Consider the following 24,987-nt stretch of genomic DNA (forward strand, 5'->3'; position numbering starts at 1 on the left):
ATGCCGGTCTCCCTGTACCGCTGCCCCTCCGGGGGGATGTCTGTGGTTCGCATGACTCCGCTGGTTCAGTTCCTGGGAGCCCGGCTAGAGCTCCCCGGCCTGTCCCGCTACGTCATCATAGCGATCAGATTCGGCTACGCGACTCAGTTCGCAAGGTCTCCTCCCCGCATTAGGGGAGTTCGCTCCACGGTGGTCGGTGGCTATGGCCCGGTCACGAGAGCGGAGATTGCACCCTGCTGGCGAAGGGTGCAATCGAGACGGTCCCTCCAGCCGAGGTGAGGCCCGGGTCTACAGCCCATACTTCACTGTCCCCAGAAGACCGGTGGGTTACGGCCAATCCTGGATCTGTGCATTTTTGAGCCGTACTCTCCTTTGACTGCCGTTCAAAATGCGCACAGCCAAACGCATTTTCGAATGCGTTGGGCTTCAGGATTGGTTTGCAGCAATCGACCTGAAGGACGCGTACCCTCATGTCTCCATATCACCTCGACACAGACCGCTCTCGGTTTGCCTCGAGGCCAGGCATCAGTACACGGTTCTCCCTTTCGGGTTAGCTCTGTCCCCTCGCGTCTTCACGAAGATCGTCGAGGCAGCCCTTGTTCCCCTTCGCGAACACGGGGTTCGCACCCTGATTTATCTCGACGACTGGCTGTTACTGGCACACTCTCGAGAACAGGTTTGCGAATGCAGAGACCTGGTGCTCCGGCACCTAGCCCGTCTGGGCCTTCGGGTCAAACGGGGAAAGAGCAAACTTTGCCCCGTGCAGAGGATCTCTTTTCTCGGCATGGAGATAGACTCGGTCGCCATGTCCGCGCAGCTCACGAACGAGCGCGCACACTCACTGCTGACTTGTCTTCGACAGTTCGAGGGCAAGAATGCGGTTCCACTGAAACTATTTCAGAGGCTCCTGGGGCATATGGCATCCGCGGCCGCGGCAACGCCGCTCGGTTTGCTTCATATGAGACCGCTTCAGCTGTGACTTCGCGATCGAGTCCCGAGGTGGGCATGGCATCGCGGTTCGCTCCGAGTTCCAGTGACTCCAGCATGCCGCCGATCCTTCTTCCCGTGGTCGAACCTCAGCTTCTTACGGACCGGCGTCCCTATTCAGCGAGTTTCCAGGCATCTCGTTGTCTCCACGGATGCGTCTACCACGGGTTGGGGTGCCATGTGCAATGGGCATGCAGCCGCCGGTTCCTGGACAGGAGCCCAGCGCCTCATGCACATCAATTGCCTCGAGCTGCTGGCAGTACGGCTCGCCCTGCACCGCTTCAGAGCGTTGCTCTCGGGCCAGCATGTGCTTGTCCGTTCAGACAACACTACGGCAGTAGCGTACATCAACCACCAGGGGGGTCTACGCTCGCACCGGTTGTCGCAGCTCGCCCGCCACCTCTTGATATGGAGTCAGAAGCACCTGAGGTCCCTTCGTGCAGTATACATTCCTGGAGACCGGAACCTGGCAGCCGACGAGCTGTCATGGGTCCGTCCCATCTCCAGCGAATGGCGACTCCATCCCCAGTCGGTCCAGCTGATTTGGGACCAGTTCGGGGAGGCACAGATAGATCTGTTCGCCTCTCGGGACTCATCCCACTGCGCCCGGTTTTATTCCCTGACCGACGGTTCGCTCGGTACAGATGCACTGGCGCACAGCTGGCCGCGGGGCCCACGCAAGTATGCGTTTCCCCCAGTGAGCCTCCTTGCACGGGTGTTGTGCAAGATCAAGGAGGACGAGGAGCAGGTCTTGCTGGTAGTCCCCTATTGGCCCACTAAGACGTGGTTCTCCGAACTCATGCTCCTCGCGACAGCACCTCCTTGGCCTATTCCTCGGAGACAAGATCTACTCACTCAGAGACGGGGCACTCCGTGGCACCCTCGTCCTGATCCTGGAGACTACACGTGTGGCTCCGGGATGGGACGGGGCAGGTTTGAGTTCGTTGCCACCTGCGGTGGCGGCCACCATCACTTCCGCTAGAGCGTCGTCCACGAGACACCTGTACGCGTTGAAGTGGAACCTCTTCGTCAGCTGGTGCTCTTCTCGCTGAGAAGACCCCCGGAGATGTTCGATCGGAGTCGTGCTTCCTTCCTGCAAGAAGGGTTGGAGCGTAGGCTGTCGCCCTCCACCCTTTGGATTTATGTCGCGGCCATTGCCGCGTCTCATGATGCAGTGAAAGGTAAGTCTATGGGAAGCATGACCTGGTCATCAGGTTCCTGAGGGGAGCGAGGGGGCTAAATCCGCCTCCCTCCCCTCCTGCCCTCTGGGGACCTCTCAGTAGACCTGGGTGCTCTGCAGAGGCCTCCCCTGGAGCCTTTGCAGTCGGTAGAGTTTTTGCCCTGTCCTATGTAGACAGCACTCCTGATTGCATTGGTCTCCATCAGGAGAGTAAGGGACCTGCACGCACTCTCTGTTGACGAAGTGTGCCTGGAGTTCGGGCCGGCTTACTCTCACGTATTCCTGAGACCCCGGCCTGGATATATGCCCAAGGTTCCTACCACTCCCCTCCGGGACCTGGTGGTGAACCTGCAAGCGCTGCCCCTGGAGGAGGCAGACCCAGCCTTGGCACTGCTCTGTCCGGTACGTGCTCTCCGCACCTATGTCGACAGAACGCAGTGTTTCAGGACCTCAGACCAGCTCTTTGTCTGTCATGGGGGGAGCCAGAAGGGAAGGGCTCTCTCAAAGCAACGGCTGTCCCACTGGATAGTGGACGCCATCGCTTTGTCTTACCAGCAGCTAGGCCGGCCGTGCCCCCTTGGTGTGACGGCCCATTCCACTCGGAGTGTGGCCTCCTCTTGGGCTCTAGCGCATGGCGCCTCGCTAACAGACATCTGCAGAGCTGCAGGCTGGGCGACACCCAACACCTTCGCCAGATTCTATAATCTGCGAATTGAGCCGGTATCCTCTCACGTACTCGTTTCGGCCAGTTCTGGACCCGCTCAGGTGTCTTCGCTTGCTCACCACTCCACTCCCCGGACTGGATAAGTGCGGTATTCCTCAGGTCTTCCATTGAAATCTTGAGTCCTCCAGCACCGACGATGCGGGCACCACTGCTGTTGCTCTGGATGCTGGCTAGGTGCCTCCATGCGTACGGTTCCCCCATGGTAACCGTCTCATGTGTATTATCCACTGTAATCCTCTCTGAGCATGTGTCTTCCCTTGGCAAGCCATCTGCCACCCCTGGAGTTGAAATTTTAGCAGCCACCTGCGGTTGGTGCTCCAGTGTCTCCATATGCGTTCCTACGTGGCCATATGAGTATTCTTAAGTCCTCCCTTCGGTAGGCATCTGGTAGCATGTCCCTCCCGGGATATGTTTCCCAGTGTACCTTTGTAATCCTGTGTCAAAGTAGGATCCCTAAAAAAAAAAAAAAAGAAAAAAAAAGGGAGGGGTCCAGACTTTCGCAGGGCACTGGAAGACAGCTTGAAGATGGCGTGATGGCACAGACCCCCAATCTCCGTCACTTCTGACGTAACTCGAAGTGACTACGAAAGGGAACGTCTCGGTTACGTATGTAACCCTCGTTCCCTGAGTACGGAACGGAGACGTTACGTCTCCCTGCCACTTCTGCTGTATCGCTGGGTAGACGCCGAGTTCAGTCTTGACACAATCCCACTTTGACACAGGATTACCAAGGTACACTGGGAAACATATCCCGGGAGGGACATGCTACCAGCTGCCAACCGAAGGGAGGACTTACGAATACACATATGGCCACATAGGAACGCATATGGAAACACTGGAGCACCAACCGCAGGGTGGCTACTAATATTCAACTCCAGGGGTGGCAGATGGCTTGCCAAGGGAAGACACATGCTCAGAGAGGCTTACAGTGGATAATACACATGAGACGGTTACCAAGGGGAACCGTACGCATGGAGGCACCTAGCCAGCATCCAGAGCAACAGCAGTGGTGCCCGCATCGTCGGTGCTGGAGGACTCAAGACTTCAATGGAAGAACTGAGGAGATATTGCACTTATCCAGTCCGGGGAGTGGAGTGGCGAGCAAGCGAAGACACCTGAGCGGATCCAGAACTGGCCGAACGAGTACGTGAGAGGATACCGGCTCAATTCGCAGATTATAGAATCTGGCGAAGGTGTTGGGTGTCGCCCAGCCTGCAGCTCTGCAGATGTCTTTTAGCGAGGCGCCATGCGCTAGAGCCCAAGAGACGGCCACACTCCGAGTGGAATGGACCGTCACACCAACGGGGCACGGCCGGCCTAGCTGCTGGTAAGACAAAGCGATGGCGTCCACTCTTTCAGTGGGACAGCCATTGCTTTGAGAGAGCCCTTCCCTTCTGGCTCCCCCCATGACAGACAAAGAGCTGGTCTGAGGTCCTGAAACACTGCGTTCTGTCGACATAGGTGCGGAGAGCACGTACCGGACAGAGCAGTGCCAAGGCTGGGTCTGCCTCCTCCAGGGGCAGCGCTTGCAAGTTCACCACCAGGTCCCGGAGGGGAGTGGTAGGAACCTTGGGCATATATCCAGGCCGGGGTCTCAGGAATACGTGAGAGTAAGCCGGCCCAAACTCCAGGCACACTTCGTCAACAGAGAGTGCGTGCAGGTCCCTTACTCTCCTGATGGAGACCAATGCAATCAGGAGTGCTGTCTACATAGGACAGGGCAAAAACTCACCGACTGCAAAGGCTCCAGGGGAGGCCTCTGCAGAGCACCCAGGTCTACTGAGAGGTCCCCCGAGGGCAGGAGGGGAGGGAGGCGGATTTAGCCCCCTCGCTCCCCTCAGGAACCTGATGACCAGGTCATGCTTCCCATAGACTTACCTTTCACTGCATCATGAGACGCGGCAATGGCCGCGACATAAATCCAAAGGGTGGAGGGCGACAGCCTACGCTCCAACCCCTCTTGCAGGAAGGAAGCACGACTCCGATCGAACATCTCCGGGGGTCTTCTCAGGGAGAAGAACACCAATTGACGAAGAGGTTCCACTTCAACGCATAAAGGTGTCTCGTGGACGACGATCAGCTGGACCGACTGGGGATGGAGTCGCCATTCGCCGGAGATGGAACGGGCCCGGGACAGCTCGTCGGCTGCCCAGTTCCGGTCTCCAGGAATGTAACTGCACGAAGGGACCTCAGGTGCTTCTGACTCCATATCAAGAGGTGGCGGGCGAGCTGCGACAACCGGAGCGAGCGTAGACCCCCCCTGGTGGTTGATGTACGCTACTGCCGTAGTGTTGTCTGAGCGGACAAGCACATGCTGGCCCTTGAGCACGCTCGGAAGCGGTGCAGGGCGAGCCGTACTGCCAACAGCTCGAGGCAATTGATGTGCATGAGGCGCTGGGCTCCTGTCCAGGAACCGGCGGCTGCATGCCCATTGCACATGGCACCCCAACCCGTGGTAGACGCATCCGTGGAGACAACGAGATGCCTGGAAACTCGCTGAATAGGGAACCCTGTCCGTAAAAAGCTGAGGTTCGACCACGGGAAGAAGGTTCGGCGGCACGTCGGAGTCACTGGAACTCGGAGCGAGCCGCGATGCCATGCCCACCTCGGGACTCAATCGCGAAGCCACAGCTGAAGCGGTCTCATATGAACAAACCGAGCGGCGTACCGCGGATGCCATATGCCCCAGGAGCCTCTGAAATAGTTTCAGTGGAACCGCACTCTTGCTCTCGAACTGTCGAAGACAAGCCAGCAGTGAGTGCGCGTGCTCGTTCGTGAGCTGCGCGGACATGGCTACCGAGTCTATCTCCATGCCGAGAAAAGAGATCCTCTGCACGGGGCAAAGTTTGCTCTTTTCCCGGTTGACCCGAAGGCCCAGACGGGCTAGGTGCCGTAGCACCAGGTCTCTGTGTTCGCAAACCTGAGCTCGAGAGTGTGCTAGTATCAGCCAGTCGTCGAGATAGTTCAGGATGCGAACCCCGTGTTCGCGAAGGGGAACAAGGGCTGCCTCGACGATCTTCGTGAAGACGCGAGGGGACAGAGCTAACCCGAATGGGAGAACGGCGTACTGGTATGCCTCGCCCTCGAAGGCAAACCGAAGAAACGGTCTGTGTCGAGGGAGAATGGAGACATGGAAGTACGCGTCCTTCAGGTCGATCGCTGCAAACCAATCCTGATACCGAACACATTCGAAAATGCGTTTGGCCGTGAGCATTTTGAATGGTAGTCGATGGAGAGAACGGTTCAAAATGCGCAGGTCCAGGATCGGTCGTGACCCATCGGTCTTTTTTGGGGACAATGAAGTAGGGGCTGTAAAGCCCGGACCTCACCTCGGCTGGAGGGACCGTCTCGATTGCACCCTTCGCCAGCAGGGTCGCAATCTCCGCTCTCAAGACTGGGGCATTGCCACCAACCATCGTGGAGCGAACTCCCCTGAAGCGGGGAAGAGACCGTGCGAACTGGATCGCGTAGCCGAATCTGATCGTTCTGATGACCCAGCGGGATACCCGGGAAGCGCTAGCCAGGCTTCCAGGAAGTGAGCCAACGGGGTCATGCGAACCACAGACGTCCCCCCGGAGGGGCAGCGAGGCGGGTCGACCGGCATGCGTGCAGGAGTTACCCCGTCCGGATGCACCGTCGAAACCCGCTCCCCGACAGAAGAGACCAGGGAAGGCAGAGCGTTCCACAGGGGTCTGTTCTGCCGGGGGTCTGGCGACAGAGGGGGAAGGGATTGGCGTAGCCCGGGGACGACACACGCACCCTTCCGCACCCTCCGAGACAGAGAGGAATGAACGGGGCGACGCACTGGACGTCGTGCGCGCTCATTCCAGTCTGTGTGCTCAATGACAGTGTCAGCTTTTCCTCAACCAGCTCAGGGAGCTAGCTAGAACAAAAGATTCTCCACCGGCCCTCCACCGGGGAAGGAGGGGCCCTGCCACCGCCTCCTGAGAAAAACCATGACACTATCACTGAGCGGCCCGCCTCAGGAACATCGCTTCGCCTGGCGTTTAGCGGGGCACACGGCCTGAGGGGGGGGGGACGCTTACCTGTGGCCTCCTCCGCGACGCGAACCGGCTGAAGGCTGCTGCTGGGGCCGCGTGGGAGGGAAGGGAGCCGCAGGGGGGCTTCCTCGGCGGCGAGCTGGCGGAGGCGTCCGAGCCGACGGCTGGTTGGAGGCAGCAGCTGGCCGTCGGGGCAGAGAAACCGCCTTCGTCTGCTCCTAGGCGGTCGAGAAGTGCTGGGCAAAGTCCTGGACCGCACCGCCGAACATTCTTTTTTTTTTGATGCTCCTGGACCACAGCGGTGGGCATCACCTGACCAAGGGAGCGAGCGACCGCCTCCGTGACCCGTATAAGGACTAGGTAGGCGGCAGGCTCGCAGCTCGCTTGGTCCGTCCTCTCCTCGTGCACATTCCTGAGCAGCTAGCTTTGTAGGTGCTCATCATATGCAGGGCGGAGGCTGCCTGTCCCGCCGCTCTACAGAATCGCGCCGCCATAGACGACGAGAACCCATAGGCTTTGGAGGGGCATCTGAGAGCAACCGCCGGTTGACCGGGGGAGCCCCAGCGTACCCACAGACAGCCGCATCGCCGAGGGGAGGAAGGGCGGGGAACTGAAGCACCCTTTTTTTTTTATTATTATTTATTTTTTTTTTAGTGCGTGTCAGTTCCGCATGCAACTCGGGGAAAAAAAGGAAATTGGGGTTGGCCGTGGCCGTAAGGCGGCAGCGTTACCCAAAAACCAATTATCCAGCCGCGAGAGATCGGGATAGGGCGGAGTTCCACCCCCACCCGATGCTCACGGAGGCCCGAGATAGCACGGCCATCATCGCGGGATCAGACACGGCGACGCCGACGCTCCCGAGGGAGGCAACGCGGCCGCATCCTCACTTCCCGAGGAGTCAAGCCCGCCTTGTGATGCTGCGATCGTCGTCGCATCATTCTCTGGAGCGCCGAGCGAAACAGACGGTACCTCAGAGAGGCAGACGTCTGAAGCGATACAGCGCTCACTGGCTCTAACACTGAGCGGTGGGTGTGACCCGAGAAACTAACGTCGGGGTTTTTTGTCACACATATCATATCACCCTATCCGCGAGTCGAACAGCTTCTATTTTAAGAAGCAGAACGAGTAACGGACACGGGGACTCTCACTATCAGATCATTGAGTCTCGATCACAGTGTAGAGATGCTCATGTTCCCATTCAGAAGGAACATGAAACATCCGCGAACGCTGCTCTGCATGCTGAAGCCCAGGCACACAGAGCAGCGATCGCGACCATCAGAGAATGACATGAGACGAACGCACCCAGAAGAACACGGGCGAGTCGTCTTTAAAAAGACGTGCCGCGTGCAGCTCTTTCACTTAAAGAGAGGAGGAAATTCACTCTTTCAGCGCTAAGGCGACCAGGGAGAAGCGCAAAGTCTGGCAGACCACTGCTCAGATCGCAGGCAATGCAGAGTCTCGCTGGGTACCACCGTCACACCAACACTGAAGAGGACGCTCGTCTCGAAGAGTCTTGAACAGTGAGAATGGCTTTCAGGAGTGAAGAGTTCTCTTGGCTCCTCAGCGAAAACATACTGCGGTTGCGTTCACTTCCTCCTTTTATACTCACGGATTAGGGCGGAGTACGCTATGCAAAATTCCGCAGCCCCAAGGCATTGCATGCCATTGGCTCGTTTTTAAATACTCGAAGAGGATTGGCTTTCTATGCGAAACCCCCAATCTCCGTCACTTCTGACGTAACTCGAATTGACTACGAAAGGGAACAGTTGTTAGATGAGAGTCAGTATGGATTTCGTTCAGGTAGATCTACAGCTTCTGCGACCATGAATATAGTTGAGGACATAGTTAATGCAACTGATAACAAGAAATATACAATAGGTTTGTTTATCAATTTAAAGAAAGCATTTGGTACAATTGATCATTCAATCTTGTTATCAAAGCTACAATCATATGGTGTGAGAGGAATAGTGTTGGATTGGTTAAGTAGTTATTTGAATAAAAGACAACAGTATGTTCAGTATAACAATAATAAATCCAATAATATGCCAATTCAATGTGGTGTACCGCAAGGTTCAGTTTTAGGACCGAAATTATTTATACTTTATATTAATGATATCTGTGATGTATCGAAGTTATTGAATTTTGTTCTTTTTGCAGATGACACAAATATTTACCTCCCAGGAAATGATTTAAATGAATTGGTAATTAGTATGGAAGAAATGGTTAAAGTGAAGGAATGGTTTGATATTAATAGGTTGTCATTAAATTTAAAGAAAATAAAGTTTATGATTGGTAATATAAAAAAAGATGAAAGTATTGTACTATCAGTAGCAGGAACAAAAATAACGAAAGTTGGGAAATCAGGTTTTTAGGTGTGACATTAGATGAAGGATTGACTTGGAAACCACATATCTCACACATACATAAAAAGATATCTAAGAGTATTTTTGTACTGAATAAGGTAAAACATGTGTTAGATTATAAGGCATTGAGAACCTTGTATTGTGTACTGGTGTGGCCCTACATCAGCTACTGTGTGGAGGTGTGGGGAAGCACATACCGAAGCAATACAAGGTCACTCTTTCTATTACAAAAGAGAGTCGTGCGAATCATATTTAAAGTCCCTGTAAAGTCAAAATTAAGTATGTGTTCTGAGTTTGTCACACCACAGAAAAATGTGTTATTAGCCACCCAGCCAAATTTGAATGCTAAAAAAAGCCGGTAAGTACATAAAATAAGCTATCAAAATCTTGAAAAAATTAGCAGTTATCGCTGTTCTCAAACACTGGGTGCGTGTCGGCTGGCTGCGTGGAAACCACACCCACTCGCGGGAAAGCTAGTGTCGACGGTGATATTAGCTGATACTGCTTTCGGGACGGGAGAATGAACGCTGAGGCGGGAGATAGTCGGTCCGGCCCCGTTCACCAGTAACAGCGGATTATCAGTGAATCCCAGTTGTCTGGGACAAAAGAAAGCAAAAGATAGAGTATTGCCCACAAACCTTCAACGCTTGTTTATACTTATAGAAAATGAAGGAAGAAGAAAGGGACATTTTAGGTATCAAACTGCAAGGACAACAGCAAAACAATTTTTTTACTTCAGTGGTGGGAGTGAAAGTTTGGAATTCTTTGCAAAAAGAACTAAAGCAATGTAAAAATATATTTCAGTTTAAAAAGAGATTTAAAGAGAAAACGTCTCGGTTACGTATGTAACCCTCGTTCCCTGAGTAGGGAACGGAGACGTTACGTCAGAAGTGACGGAGATTGGGGGATTTCGCATAGAAAGCCAATCCTCTTCGAGTATTTAAACACGAGCCAATGGCATGCAATGCCTTGGGGCTGCGGAAATTTGCATAGCGTACTCCGCCCTACTCCGTGAGTATAAAAGGAGGAAGTGAACGCAACCGCAGTATGTCTTCGCTGAGGAGCCAAGACTGAACTCGGCGTCTACCCAGTGATACAGCAGAAGTGGCAGGGAGACGTAACGTCTCCGTTCCCTACTCAGGGAACGAGGGTTACATACGTAACCGAGACGTTCCCTTTCGTAGTCACTTCGAGTTACGTCAGAAGTGACGGAGATTGGGGGTCTGTGCCATCACGCCATCTTCAAGCTGTCTTCCAGTGCCCTGCGAAAGTCTGGACCCCTCCTCTCTCTTTTTTAGGGATTCTACTTTGACACAGGATTACCAAGGTACACTGGGAAACATATCCCGGGAGGGACATGTTACCAGATGCCTACCGAAGGGAGGACTTAAGAATACACATATGGCCACGAAGGAACGCATATGGAGTCACTGGAGCACCAACCGCAGGTGGCTGCTAAGATTTCAGCTCCAGGGGTGGCAGATGGCTTGCCAAGGGAAGACACATGCTCAGAGAGGCTTACAGTGGATAATACACATGAGACGGTTACCATGGGGAACCGTACGCATGGAGGCACCTAGCCAGCATCCAGAGCAACAGCAGTGGTGCCCACATCGTCGGTGCTGGAGGACTCAAGACTTCAATGGAAGAACTGAGGAAATATCGCACTTATCCAGTCCGGGGAGTGGAGTGGCGAGCAAGCGAAGACACCTGAGCGGATCCAGAACTGGCCGAAACGAGTACGTGAGAGGATACCGGCTCAATTCACAGATTATAGAATCTGGCGAAGGTGTTGGGTGTCGCCCAGCCTGCAGCTCTGCAGATGTCTGTTAGCGAGGCGCCGTGCGCTAAAGCCCAAGAGGAGGCTACACTCCGAGTGGAATGGGCCGTCACACCAAGGGGGCACGGAAGGCCTTGCTGCTGGTAAGACAAAGCAATGGCATCCACTATCCAGTGGGACAGCCGTTGCTTTGAGAGAGCCCTTCCCTTCTGGCTCCCGGAGCACCAACCGCAGGTGGCTGCTAAGATTTCAGCTCCAGGGGTGGCAGATGGCTTGCCAAGGGAAGACACATGCTCAGAGAGGCTTACAGTGGATAATACACATGAGACGGTTACCATGGGGAACCGTACGCATGGAGGCACCTAGCCAGCATCCAGAGCAACAGCAGTGGTGCCCACATCGTCGGTGCTGGAGGACTCAAGACTTCAATGGAAGAACTGAGGAAATATCGCACTTATCCAGTCCGGGGAGTGGAGTGGCGAGCAAGCGAAGACACCTGAGCGGATCCAGAACTGGCCGAAACGAGTACGTGAGAGGATACCGGCTCAATTCACAGATTATAGAATCTGGCGAAGGTGTTGGGTGTCGCCCAGCCTGCAGCTCTGCAGATGTCTGTTAGCGAGGCGCCGTGCGCTAAAGCCCAAGAGGAGGCTACACTCCGAGTGGAATGGGCCGTCACACCAAGGGGGCACGGAAGGCCTTGCTGCTGGTAAGACAAAGCAATGGCATCCACTATCCAGTGGGACAGCCGTTGCTTTGAGAGAGCCCTTCCCTTCTGGCTCCCTCCATGACAGACAAAGAGCTGGTCTGAGGTCCTGAAACACTGCGTTCTGTCGACATAGGTGCGGAGAGCACGTACTGGACAGAGCAGTGCCAAGGCTGGGTCTGCCTCCTCCGGGGGCAGCGCTTGCAGGTTCACCACCTGGTCCCGGAAGGGAGTGGTGGGAACCTTGGGCACATATCCAGGCCGGGGGCTCAGGATCACGTGAGAGTAAGCCGGCCCGAACTCCAGGCACGCTTCGTCAACGGAGAATGCGTGCAGGTCCCCCACCCTCTTGATGGAGGCCAATGCAACCAGGAGTGCTGTCTTCATGGACAGAAACTTTAACTCTACCGATTGCAAAGGCTCAAATGGATGCCTCTGCAGAGCACTTAAAACTACCGAGAGGTCCCAAGAGGGTACGAGGGGAGGACGAGGCGGATGCAGCCTCCTCGCTCCCCTCAGGAACCTGATGACCAGGTCGTGCTTCCCTAAGGACTTACCTTCCACTGCTTCATGAGAAGCGGCAATGGCCGCAACGTAAACCTTAAGGGTGGAGGGAGACAGCCTGCGCTCCAACCCTTCTTGCAGGAAGGAAAGCACGACACTGATCGAACATCTCCGGGGGTCTTCTCCGCGAGAAGAACACCAATTGACGAAGAGGTTCCACTTCAACGCATAAAGGTGTCTCGTGGACGACGCTCTTGCGGAAGTGATGGTTGCCGCCACCGCAGGTGGCAGCGAACTCAAACCTGCCTCGTCCCGTCCAGGAGCCACACGTGCAGCCTCCAAAGATCGGGACGAGGGTGCCACAGAGTGCCCCGTCTCTGAGAGAGTAGGTCCGGTCTCAGAGGAATAGGCCAAAGAGGTGCTGTCGCGAGGAGCATGAGTTCGGAGAACCACGTCTTGGTGGGCCAATAGGGGGCTACCAGCAAGACCTGCTCCTCGTCCTCCTTGATCTTGCACAACACCCGTGCAAGGAGGCTCACTGGGGGAAACGCATACTTGCGTGGGCCCCGTGGCCAGCTGTGCGCCAGCGCATCCGAGCCGAGAGTGCCGCGGGTCAGAGAATAAAACTGGGCGCAGTGGGACGAGTCCCGAGAGGCGAACAGGTCTATCTGTGCCTCCCCGAACTGGTCCCAAATCAGCTGGCCGACTGGGGATGGAGTCGCCATTCGCCGGAGATGGGACGGGCCCGGGACAGCTCGTCGGCTGCCCAGTTCCGGTCTCCAGGAATGTAAACTGCACGAAGGGACCTCAGGTGCTTCTGACTCCATATCAAGAGGTGGCGGGCGAGCTGCGACAACCGGCGCGAGCGTAGACCCCCCTGGTGGTTGATGTACGCTACTGCCGTAGTGTTGTCTGAGCGGACAAGCACATGCTGGCCCTTGAGCAACGCTCGGAAGCGGTGCAGGGCGAGCCGTACTGCCAACAGCTCGAGGCAATTGATGTGCATGAGGCGCTGGGCTCCTGTCCAGGAACCGGCGGCTGCATGCCCATTGCACATGGCACCCCAACCCGTGGTAGACGCATCCGTGGAGACAACGAGATGCCTGGAAACTCGCTGAATAGGGACCCCTGTCCGTAAAAAGCTGAGGTTCGACCACGGGAAGAAGGTTCGGCGGCACGTCGGAGTCACTGGAACTCGGAGCGAGCCGCGATGCCATGCCCACCTCGGGACTCGATCGCGAAGCCACAGCTGAAGCGGTCTCATATGAAGCAAACCGAGCGGCGTTGCCGCGGATGCCATATGCCCCAGGAGCCTCTGAAATAGTTTCAGTGGAACCGCACTCTTGCTCTCGAACTGTCGAAGACAAGCCAGCAGTGAGTGCGCGTGCTCGTTCGTGAGCTGGGCGGACATGGCGACCTAGTCTATCTCCATGCCGAGAAAAGAGATCCTCTGCACGGGGCAAAGTTTGCTCTTTTCCCGGTTGACCCGAAGGCCCAGACGGGCTAGGTGCCGTAGCACCAGGTCTCTGTGTTCGCAAACCTGAGCTCGAGAGTGTGCTAGTATCAGCCAGTCGTCGAGATAGTTCAGGATGCGAACCCCGTGTTCGCGAAGGGGAACAAGGGCTGCCTCGACGATCTTCGTGAAGACGCGAGGGGACAGAGCTAACCCGAATGGGAGAACGGCGTACTGGTATGCCTGGCCCTCGAAGGCAAACCGAAGAAACGGTCTGTGTCGAGGGAGAATGGAGACATGGAAGTACGCGTCCTTCAGGTCGATCGCTGCAAACCAATCCTGATACCGAACACATTCGAAAATGCGTTTGGCCGTGAGCATTTTGAACGGTAGTCGATGGAGAGAACGGTTCAAAATGCGCAGGTCCAGGATCGGTCGTAACCCACCGGTCTTTTTGGGGACAATGAAGTAGGGGCTGTAAAGCCCGGACCTCACCTCGGCTGGAGGGACCGTCTCGATTGCACCCTTCGCCAGCAGGGTCGCAATCTCCGCTCTCAAGACTGGGGCATTGCCACCAACCATCGTGGAGCGAACTCCCCTGAAGCGGGGAGGAGACCGTGCGAACTGAATCGCGTAGCCGAATCTGATCGTTCTGATGACCCAGCGGGATACCCCGGGAAGCGCTAGCCAGGCTTCCAGGAAGTGAGCCAACGGGGTCATGCGAACCACAGACGTCCCCCCGGAGGGGCAGCAAGGCGGGTCGACCGGCATGCGTGCAGGAGTTACCCCGTCCGGATGCACCGTCGAAACCCGCTCCCCGACAGAAGAGACCAGGGAAGGCAGAGCGTTCCACGGGGGTCTGTTCTGCCGGGGGTCTGGCGATAGAGGGGGAAGGGATTGGCGTAGCCCGGGGACGACACACGCACCCTTCCGCGCCCTCCGAGACAGAGAGGAATGAACGGGGCGACGCACTGGACGTCGTGCGCGCTCATTCCAGTCTGTGTGCTCAATGACAGTGTCAGCTTTTCCTCAACCAGCTCAGGGAGCTAGCTAGAACAAAAGGTTCTCCACCGGCCCTCCACCGGGGAAGGAGGGGCCCTGCTACCGCCTCCTGAGAAAAACCATGACACTATCACTGAGCGGCCCGCCTCAGGAACATCGCTTCGCCTGGCGTTTAGCGGGGCACACGGCCTGGGGGGGGAGCGCTTACCTGTGGCCTCCTCCGCGACGCGAACCGGCTGAAGGCTGCTGCTGGGGCCGCGTGGGAGGGAAGGGAGCCGCAGGGGGGCGTCCTCGGCGGCGAGCTGGCGGAGGCGTCCGAGCCGACGGCTGGTTGGAGGCAGCAGCTGGCCGTCGGGGCAGAGAAACCGCCTTCGTCTGCTCCTAGGCGGTCGAGAAGTGCTGGGCAAAGTCCTGGACCGCACCGCCGAACATTATGATGCTCCTGGACCACAGCGGTGGGCATCACCTGACCATGGGAGCGAGCGACCGCCTCCGTGACCCGTTTAAGGACAAGGTAGGCGGCAGGCTCGCAGCTCGCTTGGTCCGTCACCTCCTCGTGCACATTCCTGAGCAGCTAGCTTTGTAGGTGCTCATCATATGCAGGGCGGAGGCTGCCTGTCCCGCCGCTCTACAGAATCGCGCCGCCATAGACGACGAGAACCCATAGGCTTTGGAAGGGCATCTGAGAGCAACCGCCGGTTGACCGGGGGAGCCCCAGCGTACCCACAGACAGCCGCATCGCCGAGGGGAGGAAGGGCGGGGAACTAAAGCATGCTTTTTTTTTTTTTTTTTTAATTTATTTATTTATTTTTTAGTGCGTGTCAGTTCCGCATGCAACTCGGGGAAAAAAAGGAAATTGGGGTTGGCCGTGGCCGTGGCCGTAAGGCGGCAGCGTTACCCAAAAACCAATTATTCAGCCGCGAGAGATCGGGATAGGGCGGAGTTACACCCCCACCCGATGCTCACGGATGCCCGAGATAGCACGGCCATCATCGCGGGATCAGACACGGCGGCGCTGACGCTCCCGAGGGAGGCAACGCGGCCGCATCCTCACTTCCCGAGGAGTCAAGCCCGCCTAGTGATGCTGTGATCGACATCGCATCATCATCTGGAGCGCTGCCCGAAGCAGCCGGTGCCACCGAAGAAGCAACCGACTGAATCAAACTAACGCTCGCTGGCTCTCGCACTGAGGCGGGAGGTGTGGCCCGAGGAATCGTCGGGGCTTTATCCCACACCATCACCGTAAAATCACCAGGTCCCCGGGTCGACGGGCCCCCTATGGAGGAAACCGATCGAGCGGGGGGGACCGGAACTCTCACTCAAGTGAGATCATTGAGTCTCGACCTCAGTGTAGAGATGGTCATGTTCCCACAGAAGGAACATGAGTCATCCACGAACGCTGCTGCTGCATGTTGAAATGCCCAGGCATACAAAGCAGCGATCGTGACCATCAGATGACGACAGAAATCAACCACACCCAGAAGAACACGGGCGAACCGTCTTTAAAAAGACGTGCGCGTGCAGCTCTTTCAATGAGAGGAGGAAATTCACTCTTTCAGTGCTGAAGCGACCAGGGAGAAGCGCAAAGTCTGGCAGACCACTGCTCAGATCGCAGGCGATGCAGAATCTCGCTGGGTACCGCCGTCACACCAACACTGAAGAGGACGCTCGTCTCGAAGAGTCTTGAACAGTGAGAATGGCTTTCAGGAGTGAAGAGGTTCTCTTGGCTCCGAAGCGAAAACATACTGCGGTTGCGTTCACTTCCTCCTTTTATACTCACGGAGTAGGGCGGAGTACGCTATGCAAATTTCCGCAGCCCCAAGGCATTGCATGCCATTGGCTCGTGTTTAAATACTCGAAGAGGATTGGCTTTCTATGCGAAATCCCCCAATCTCCGTCACTTCTGACGTAACTCGAAGTGACTACGAAAGGGAACAATGGATTTGTATGAACACTTATAGAAGTTGATGATGATGAAGTTTTTCTTTGGAAATTTGTTTCAGGTTGATGTCTTGGTTTCTGGTTTGTTTCATTAGTTATCATCATGAATTGACAGGGACTTGACATGTTGAGTCTCTTTGATATGTTGAGTTTATTTTTATTTTCATCCTTTTGTGGAGGGGGCAGGAAATATAAGATATTCTTGTAGCTGCAATCAAAGGCAACTTATGCATTTCTGTTAAATATGGTTCACAATTAAAATATAAATATATGAGGTTAAAAATCATACGATTGAAATGTTTCATGGTCAATAAATAATAATTTCATGATTATTTCTTTTGTTAAAAACTGTGAGAAAAAGGGTGGAACTTATTTTTTGTTCCGTGCGGAAATCATAATTTGTTGCTATAGGGACGCTTTATGGGTACACTCGCTAAGTTCTTGATGAGAGAAATGTGCTGCGGTTTTCTAAAAAGCCATGGAAGATTATAAAGATAATTTATAAGTTTTATTGTTGAGGATTGAAGACGAATTCCCTTCTAAGTTTACACTCTCGAGTGCATGTGGCCAATGAGGTATATATTTTCTCTTTCTTTGTCATGTATTTGTATAACGTGACTGTGTTTGTAACAAAGCCAATTTACTTTACATTGCATAAATGTATACTTTATTTTTTAGTTTGTGATTTCTGTTTAGTATTGTCTGCAAATATGTCAAGAATTTAAGGTTAATTTACGTTTTCTGTGTTTTATTTATATACCAGTTCTGACGGCAATTTGGAAATGCAACAAGTGAACATGTAAAGACATGTCCGTCATGGAATAAATATGCCCGTGAAAATCCAGGAATGACTTGAGCCTTTATTAAAACTCGAGGGGAGTAACAGTCAGAACTCAGCCTGCTTCGGGTTGGAGGAGAAGAGAGCGGTGCCGGTTGCGACGGAGCCATAAACTAACAGCTCGTTACATCGTTAACTACGCTCACGAGCATCAAAGACAACTCGGACTGCATGAGGAAACCCGACAAGTGGCAACCCGAGTCCAGAAGTGTCGTGGATTCAAGCTACAAATAAGTAACACATTTAAACAAGTTAAATGTTAAGAAGTAGTTTGATTCTGCTAACTTTAAAGGGACTCTAAAGTGCTAAAAGGGGCTGAAGTGTATGTGTCTGCAATTAAGATTAAGTTTAATTGTGTTTATTTCTTTGTAAGGTGATTTAATACACAAATTACAAATTGCACATTCTAACACTATATTGCAAAGTTAAAGGTGCACTAAGGCATAGTTAAGTCATATTGTTTTTTCTTTGACATTGAAGGTCAATTTTCTTTATTTTCATACAAGGTGAAAACAGTTTATTATTTGCATTAAGGTGTTTACACATTTTTTAGTTAATTCTAACAGAGTTCATATTTACAGTTTAAGAGTATTATATCCATAGTGCCTTAAACTAATCTAGGTAATTTTACAAACACAAGTAATCTGAATTTAAGTCAACACACATACATTAGCTCAAGTAGTGAAATGGCTGAGCCTGAAGTCCAAGGAAGTGAAGCTGTGAAGTTGCAGGATCAAGCAAGCCCCGTTGAAGAAACTGTTGACTCAAACCCACCACAAGAGGCAAATTCAAGTCAAGTAGCTGAAGATGCTTTGAGAAAAAGCCAAAGAAACAGAAAGCTTACTGAAAAGGGCCAGGCTCTACACGAAGAAAGAGTGAATAAGCTTCAGTGTCGTTTTAAGACTAATTATGACAAATGGAAAGCTATTGTCAAACAAGCTAAGAGAGCACTCGATGCACCTAACACTGCAAGCTTACGGGATCACATTGTAAGCGTCCAAAATGCTGCTGGAGAAGTAAAGCAAACCTATCACGAGTTGCGCAGTCACAACACTCCTGACAGTGACACTCGTCGTCGAATAGACACGTCATGCTGTTTCTGCAAAGATAATAGAACATGCATCAGAGATCCTTAAAGAAGAGGAGTGTGGTAAATACCCAGCTAAAAGGTCAACTCACTGGAGTGAGGCTGGCTCAGTGTTCCAATCTTCAGCATCTTACAGGTCCAAACATACAGGTAGTGCAACCACGCGTTCAAGCCATTCGAGTAATTCATCTGCAAAGAAACAAGAAGCAGCAGCAGAACTGGCTGCAATTGAAGCTACCTTGAAAGTGATGCAAGAAATGGAGCATGAGCAAAGGGAACTTGAAAATCTTGAAGCTGAAAACAGAAAAAGACTTGCACAACAAGAAGCAGAAAATGCTGAAAAACAGAAGACATTAGAAGAAAAGCGAAGGCAGATAGAACGCTTAGAAACTGTCAAGAAAATGAAAGCCGCCGAAGCACGTCTGAAAGTCTACGAGCAAGAATCAACTTCAGATGAAGAAATATCAGAGCTTCTACACAGTAAGTCCAGGCCGAAAGAAGCCACACCTTACCTGGTTAGTTTGCCAGAATTTCACCCGCAACAACGCACTGTGCCACAAGAGGCCACAAGCTGGCAACGTGCAACCAATGCTACACAAGAAGACAGCACTACTGCATTAGCCAGGGCGTTAGCAGAGTCAATTAACATAAGCCGTTTACCAGTGCCAGAACCTTCAGTCTTCATTGGAGACCCACTCAAGTATAAGGATTGGAAAATGTCCTTTCAAACCCTGATAGACAGGAAGAACATCCCAGTAAATGAAAAGCTCTACTACCTCCGGAAATATGTTGGTGGGCCAGCAAGAAAAGCAATTGAGAGTTATTTCCTGTTAGGAACGGACACAGCGTATCTTGCAGCATGGAACATTCTGGAGGAAAGGTATGGAAGCTCATTTGTAATCGCCAAAGCCTTCAGGGATAAGCTCACATCATGGCCAAGGATAGGACCAAGGGACAGTGCTGAACTACAAGAGTTCTCAGACTTTCTCAGAGGCTGTGAAGCAGCAATGTTCCAGATTAAGAATCTTGAAGTTCTCAATGACTGCAGCGAAAATCAGAAAATACTCAGCAAGCTTCCTGATTGGTTAACGGCGAGCTGGAATAGAAAAGTCATTGACATACAAGAACAAAGTGGGTCATTTCCGACATTCAGCAACTTTGTCGACTTTGTTACAAGAGAGGCGAAGATAGCGTGCAATCCAATAACATCGCTTCATGCACTAAAGGCAAGTGACTTTGAAAAAACAAAGACCTCAAAGATCCGAAGTGTGGGTGCAAAGGTGTTAGCAAGCAGTTCTGAAGAGAAATCAGACACTAAGATGTGTATCTTTTGTGAAAGACCAAACCATGGAATTCATGTCTGCCGAAAGTTCATGGACAAGTCAATTGCTGATCGAGTCAAGTTTGTACAAACAAAGGGCTTGTGCTTTGGATGTCTCAACCCTGGTCACCATTCAAAAAAATGTGAAAGGAGAAGTGTTTGTAATACATGCAAAGGGAAACATCCAACATGCTTACATCAGGAACGTGACAGGGAAGTCAAAAGGACAAAGGATCCTGACAAGGAACAAAAGGACACAAGGGAAACCAAACAACCAAGTTCAGAAACATCAAACAAGGCAATATCCAACCGTGTTGTCCAAAACACTAACAGTGATCTCACATCCACAATCGTTCCAGTTTGGTTGTCCACAACAAGCGATCCAGAACACGAGATTCTTGTCTATGCCCTTCTGGACAGTCAGAGCGACACCACTTTCGTTCTTCAAGAAAAGGCAGACGCTTTAATCACAGAAAGGAAACAAGTGCAGTTGAAACTTTCCACACTGTCATCCAGGGACACAGTCATTACAAGTCAAAAGCTATTTGGGCTACAAATCAGAGGCTTCTACACATCCAAGAGAATCCCTCTCCCAACTACATACACCAGAGACTTTATCCCTGCCAATCTAAGTCATCTTCCCACACCTAAGACGGCAAGAGCATGGCCTCACCTAGAGAACCTTGCTGAAGAGATCCCTCCCATGATAGAGTGCGATGTCGGCCTGCTTATAGGGTATAACTGTTCGCAAGCTCTGCTACCCAGAGAAGTGGTGTCAGGAAAGGACAATGAACCATTCGCTCAAAGAACAGATCTTGGCTGGACTATAGTCGGCGGTACTGATCCCTGTGTGGACTATGGTGACGCTATAGGAAGCAGCCACAGAGTCATAGTGAAGGAAGTGACACCTTCTGTTCAGTCATCAAACTCCTTACCAAATGAAGTCATGTACGTCTGTCGTACACAAGTCAAAGAGCTAGTCACACCTCTAGATGTGATAAAAGTACTGGAGTCTGATTTCAATGAACGCCGCGTGGAGGACGCTCACTTCTCCCAAGAGGATTTGCGTTTCATTTCCATAATGGAAGAAGGAGTGAAAATGAAAGCGAATGGTCACTGTGAGTTGCCCTTACCCTTTAAGAAGGACAGACCAAATCTGCCAGCTAATAAGATCTGTGGCGAACACAGACTCAAATGTCTAAAGAAAAGATTTGAGAAAGACACGCAATACCACAAAGACTACACAACATTCATGAATGAAACAATAACACGTGGAGATGCGGAAAAGGTTCCACCTGACGAACTGGACAAAAGCCCCTCCTGGTACATCCCTCATCATGGGGTCTATAACCCTCAGAAACCTGGAAAAATTAGAGTCGTGTTCGATTGCTCTGCGAGGTACGAAGGTGTGTCTTTAAATGACTTTCTACTCACTGGGCCTGAGTTGACCAACACCCTGGTTGGTGTTCTATGCCGGTTTCGTAAGGGTCAAGTAGCAGTGATGTGCGACATAGAACGCATGTTTCACCAATTCCACGTCAAGCCAGAAGATCAAGACTACTTCCGCTTTCTGTGGTGGGACAATGGAGACTTATACTCTAACCCCTCCGTCTACCGTATGTGTGTCCATCTGTTTGGAGCCGCTTCCTCACCCGGCTGCGCAAACTACGGCCTCAAGTACATCGCAGCTCAAGGGCAAGCTTCTTTCAGTGAAGCCACAATTCGTTTCATTGAGAGAAACTTCAATGTGGATGATGGCCTAATAAGTGTCCACACAGAAGAAGAGGCTATTCAGTTGGTAAACGAAGCAAAACAACTCTGCAATACAGGCAAGTTGCGACTTCATAAGTTCATTTCAAACAGCCAACAAGTATTAGCATCCCTCCCGAAGGAAGACTGTGCAGAGACGGTAATGAAACAAGACCTAGCTCTTGGCGAACAACAGATTGAAAGAGCTCTAGGCGTCAAATGGTGTGTCGCTTCAGACCATTTCCAGTTTCGAGTAGTTGTGAATGAGCACCCTCTCTCTCGAAGAGGAGTTTTGTCCACAGTAGCCTCAATCTTCGATCCACTTGGCTTTGTGGCACCTTTTGTCCTACTTGGGAAACAAATACTTCAACAAATGTGTCGTGAGAAGATCGACTGGGATGAGCCACTGTCAAATGAGCTGAGGTCACGGTGGGAGTCCTGGCTACTGGATCTACAGAACTTAGCCAATGTCAAGATTGAGCGATGCTATTTACCAGTAGATTTCAAGACCGTTCACAAGTATGAAGTCCATCATTTTTCAGACGCAAGTGTCACAGGGTATGGAATCTGTACTTATCTGAGAGCAATCAGCATAACGAGACAGATACACTGCGTTCTAGTCATGGCCAAGGCCAGAGTTTCCCCCACAAAGGTAACCACGGTGCCAAGACTTGAGCTGTCTGCAGCAGTTGTAGCAGTACGCACAAGTGACATGCTCAGAGGAGAATTGGAGTTTGAAGACGCCCAAGAATTCTTCTGGACAGATTCAAACGTCGTCTTGGGATACATTAATAATGACGCAAAACGGTTTCATGTCTTCGTAGCTAACCGCATACAGCGCATCAAGGAAAGCACAAAACCAACCCAGTGGAAATACGTGACATCAGAAGACAATCCCGCTGATTATGCGTCGCGAGGGCTTAAGGCAAAAGAGTTTATTGCTTCCAATTGGTTTTGTGGTCCAGAGTTTCTCTGGCGGGAAGAGCTTCCAAGCGGTGATGTTGAGGTGAGAGAACTTGATGCCAAGGATCCAGAAGTTCGCAGAGTCATTGTGCACCAGACCTCAACAACAACAGATTTGCTCTCTAATCGCTTTCTTAAGTTTTCAAGTTGGACAAGACTAGTGAAAGCAATCGCCAGACTTCAAAGATTTCTCAAGGAGTTGAAGGGTACAATACAGAGAACCAATGAAGCCACAAGTCTTGAGGAAAGACAGGATGCGGAGCTTACCATCATGCTCATTGTACAAAGGGAAGTCTTCTCCAAAGAGATCAATGATCTTAAGTCACAAAAGGAGATGACCAAAGACAAAACCAGTAGGTTATACCGTCTCAATCCCTTCTTAGGCCACAGGGGCATCCTTAGAGTGGGAGGTAGATTAGAACATGCTGCCATGCATCCGCACATCAAACATCCAGTCATATTACCAAAGAACAACCACATATCAAGGTTACTGATTGATCACTATCACAGGCAAGTGCAACATCAGGGGCGTGGCATAACCATAAACGAGTTGAGATCAAATGGCATATGGATCCTCGGATGTAGTCAAGCTGTGTCATCAGTCATCTATCACTGCGTGAAGTGCAGAAAGTTTAGACGTCACACTGAAGTACAGAGAATGGCAGACCTGCCACGTGAGAGAATGGAGACAACTCCTCCCTTCACGTATTGCGGGATGGATTGTTTCGGTCCATTTTACATCAAAGAAGGTCGAAAAGAGCTGAAACGTTATGGACTATTGTTCACGTGCATGTGCTCTCGTGCAGTGCACATAGAGTTACTTGATGATCTATCAACCGATGCGTTCATCAACTCACTTCGTGCCTTCATTGCCATACGTGGAAATGTTCGCCAACTCCAATCAGATCAGGGGACCAATTTTGTTGGAGCGAGGCGTGAATTCCTGGAAGCAGTAAAGGAAATGGATCAAGAATGCCTTAAAAAACTAGGATGTGAGTTTGTCATGAATCCTCCCTCTGCTAGCCATATGGGCGGAGTTTGGGAAAGGCAGATCCGGACAATCAGAAGTGTGTTAACATCCATCCTGGATCAGTCATCTCGAACACTCGACAGTTCATCCTTACGGACCTATCTTTATGAAGTGATGGCAATCATAAACAGCCGACCTTTGACCGCACACTTACTCAGTGAACCAACAGGTCCTCAGCCTCTTGCGCCCAACTTACTTCTGACAATGAAGTCCTCAATAATCTTGCCTCCACCTGGAAACTTCGTAAAAGAAGACTTCTATCTCCGCAAGAGATGGCGTAGAGTCCAATACCTTGCCAATGAATTTTGGCACAGATGGAAAAAGGAGTACCTTTTGAGTTTACAACAAAGACAGAAATGGCACAAGACAAAGAGAAATGCGAAAGTCAATGATATAGTAATTGTACAAGACGATACAGCACCCAGAAATGAATGGAAGCTGGCTAAAGTCACCACTGTGTATCCAGCTGAAGATGGATGTGTGAGAAAGGTCCAGTTACTCATCAGCAATTCATCATTAGATGACCAAGGAAAAAGACTCAGCAAACCAGTCTATCTGGAGAGACCTATCCACAAGACAGTCACATTACTTGAAGCTGACTAACATAACTTTAACTTACAGTAATCACTCACACACTCACCCAGTTCATTGGTTGAAATCACAAGTGATTTGGTGGGAGTGTAGCTGCAATCAAAGGCAACTTATGCATTTCTGTTAAATATGGTTCACAATTAAAATATAAATATATGAGGTTAAAAATCATACGATTGAAATGTTTCATGGTCAATAAATAATAATTTCATGATTATTTCTTTTGTTAAAAACTGTGAGAAAAAGGGTGGAACTTATTTTTTGTTCCGTGCGGAAATCATAATTTGTTGCTATAGGGACGCTTTATGGGTACACTCGCTAAGTTCTTGATGAGAGAAATGTGCTGCGGTTTTCTAAAAAGCCATGGAAGATTATAAAGATAATTTATAAGTTTTATTGTTGAGGATTGAAGACGAATTCCCTTCTAAGTTTACCCTCTCGAGTGCATGTGGCCAATGAGGTATATATTTTCTCTTTCTTTGTCATGTATTTGTATAACGTGACTGTGTTTGTAACAAAGCCAATTTACTTTACATTGCATAAATGTATACTTTATTTTTTAGTTTGTGATTTCTGTTTAGTATTGCCTGCAAATATGTCAAGAATTTAAGGTTAATTTACGTTTTCTGTGTTTTATTTATATACCAGTTCTGACGGCAATTTGGAAATGCAACAAGTGAACATGTAAAGACATGTCCGTCATGGAATAAATATGCCCGTGAAAATCCAGGAATGACTTGAGCCTTTATTAAAACTCGAGGGGAGTA

General features: G+C 51.3%; 1 protein-coding gene across 1 annotated transcript; it reads left to right on the forward strand.

Moving 5' to 3' along the window:
• LOC120461842 (uncharacterized) lies at nt 1-24,987 on the forward strand. The gene is made up of 3 exons (XM_089124592.1): nt 1-246; nt 18,563-24,680; nt 24,869-24,987. The coding sequence occupies exons 1-2, from the start codon at nt 1-3 to the stop codon at nt 24,230-24,232; spliced, it is 5,916 nt and encodes a 1,971-aa protein (XP_088980718.1). The 3' UTR covers nt 24,233-24,680; nt 24,869-24,987.

The sequence above is a fragment of the Pimephales promelas genome, chromosome 20, assembly GCF_988280905.1.
Source record: "Pimephales promelas chromosome 20, fPimPro1.hap1.1, whole genome shotgun sequence".
Classification (NCBI taxonomy): Eukaryota; Metazoa; Chordata; class Actinopteri; order Cypriniformes; family Leuciscidae; genus Pimephales; species Pimephales promelas.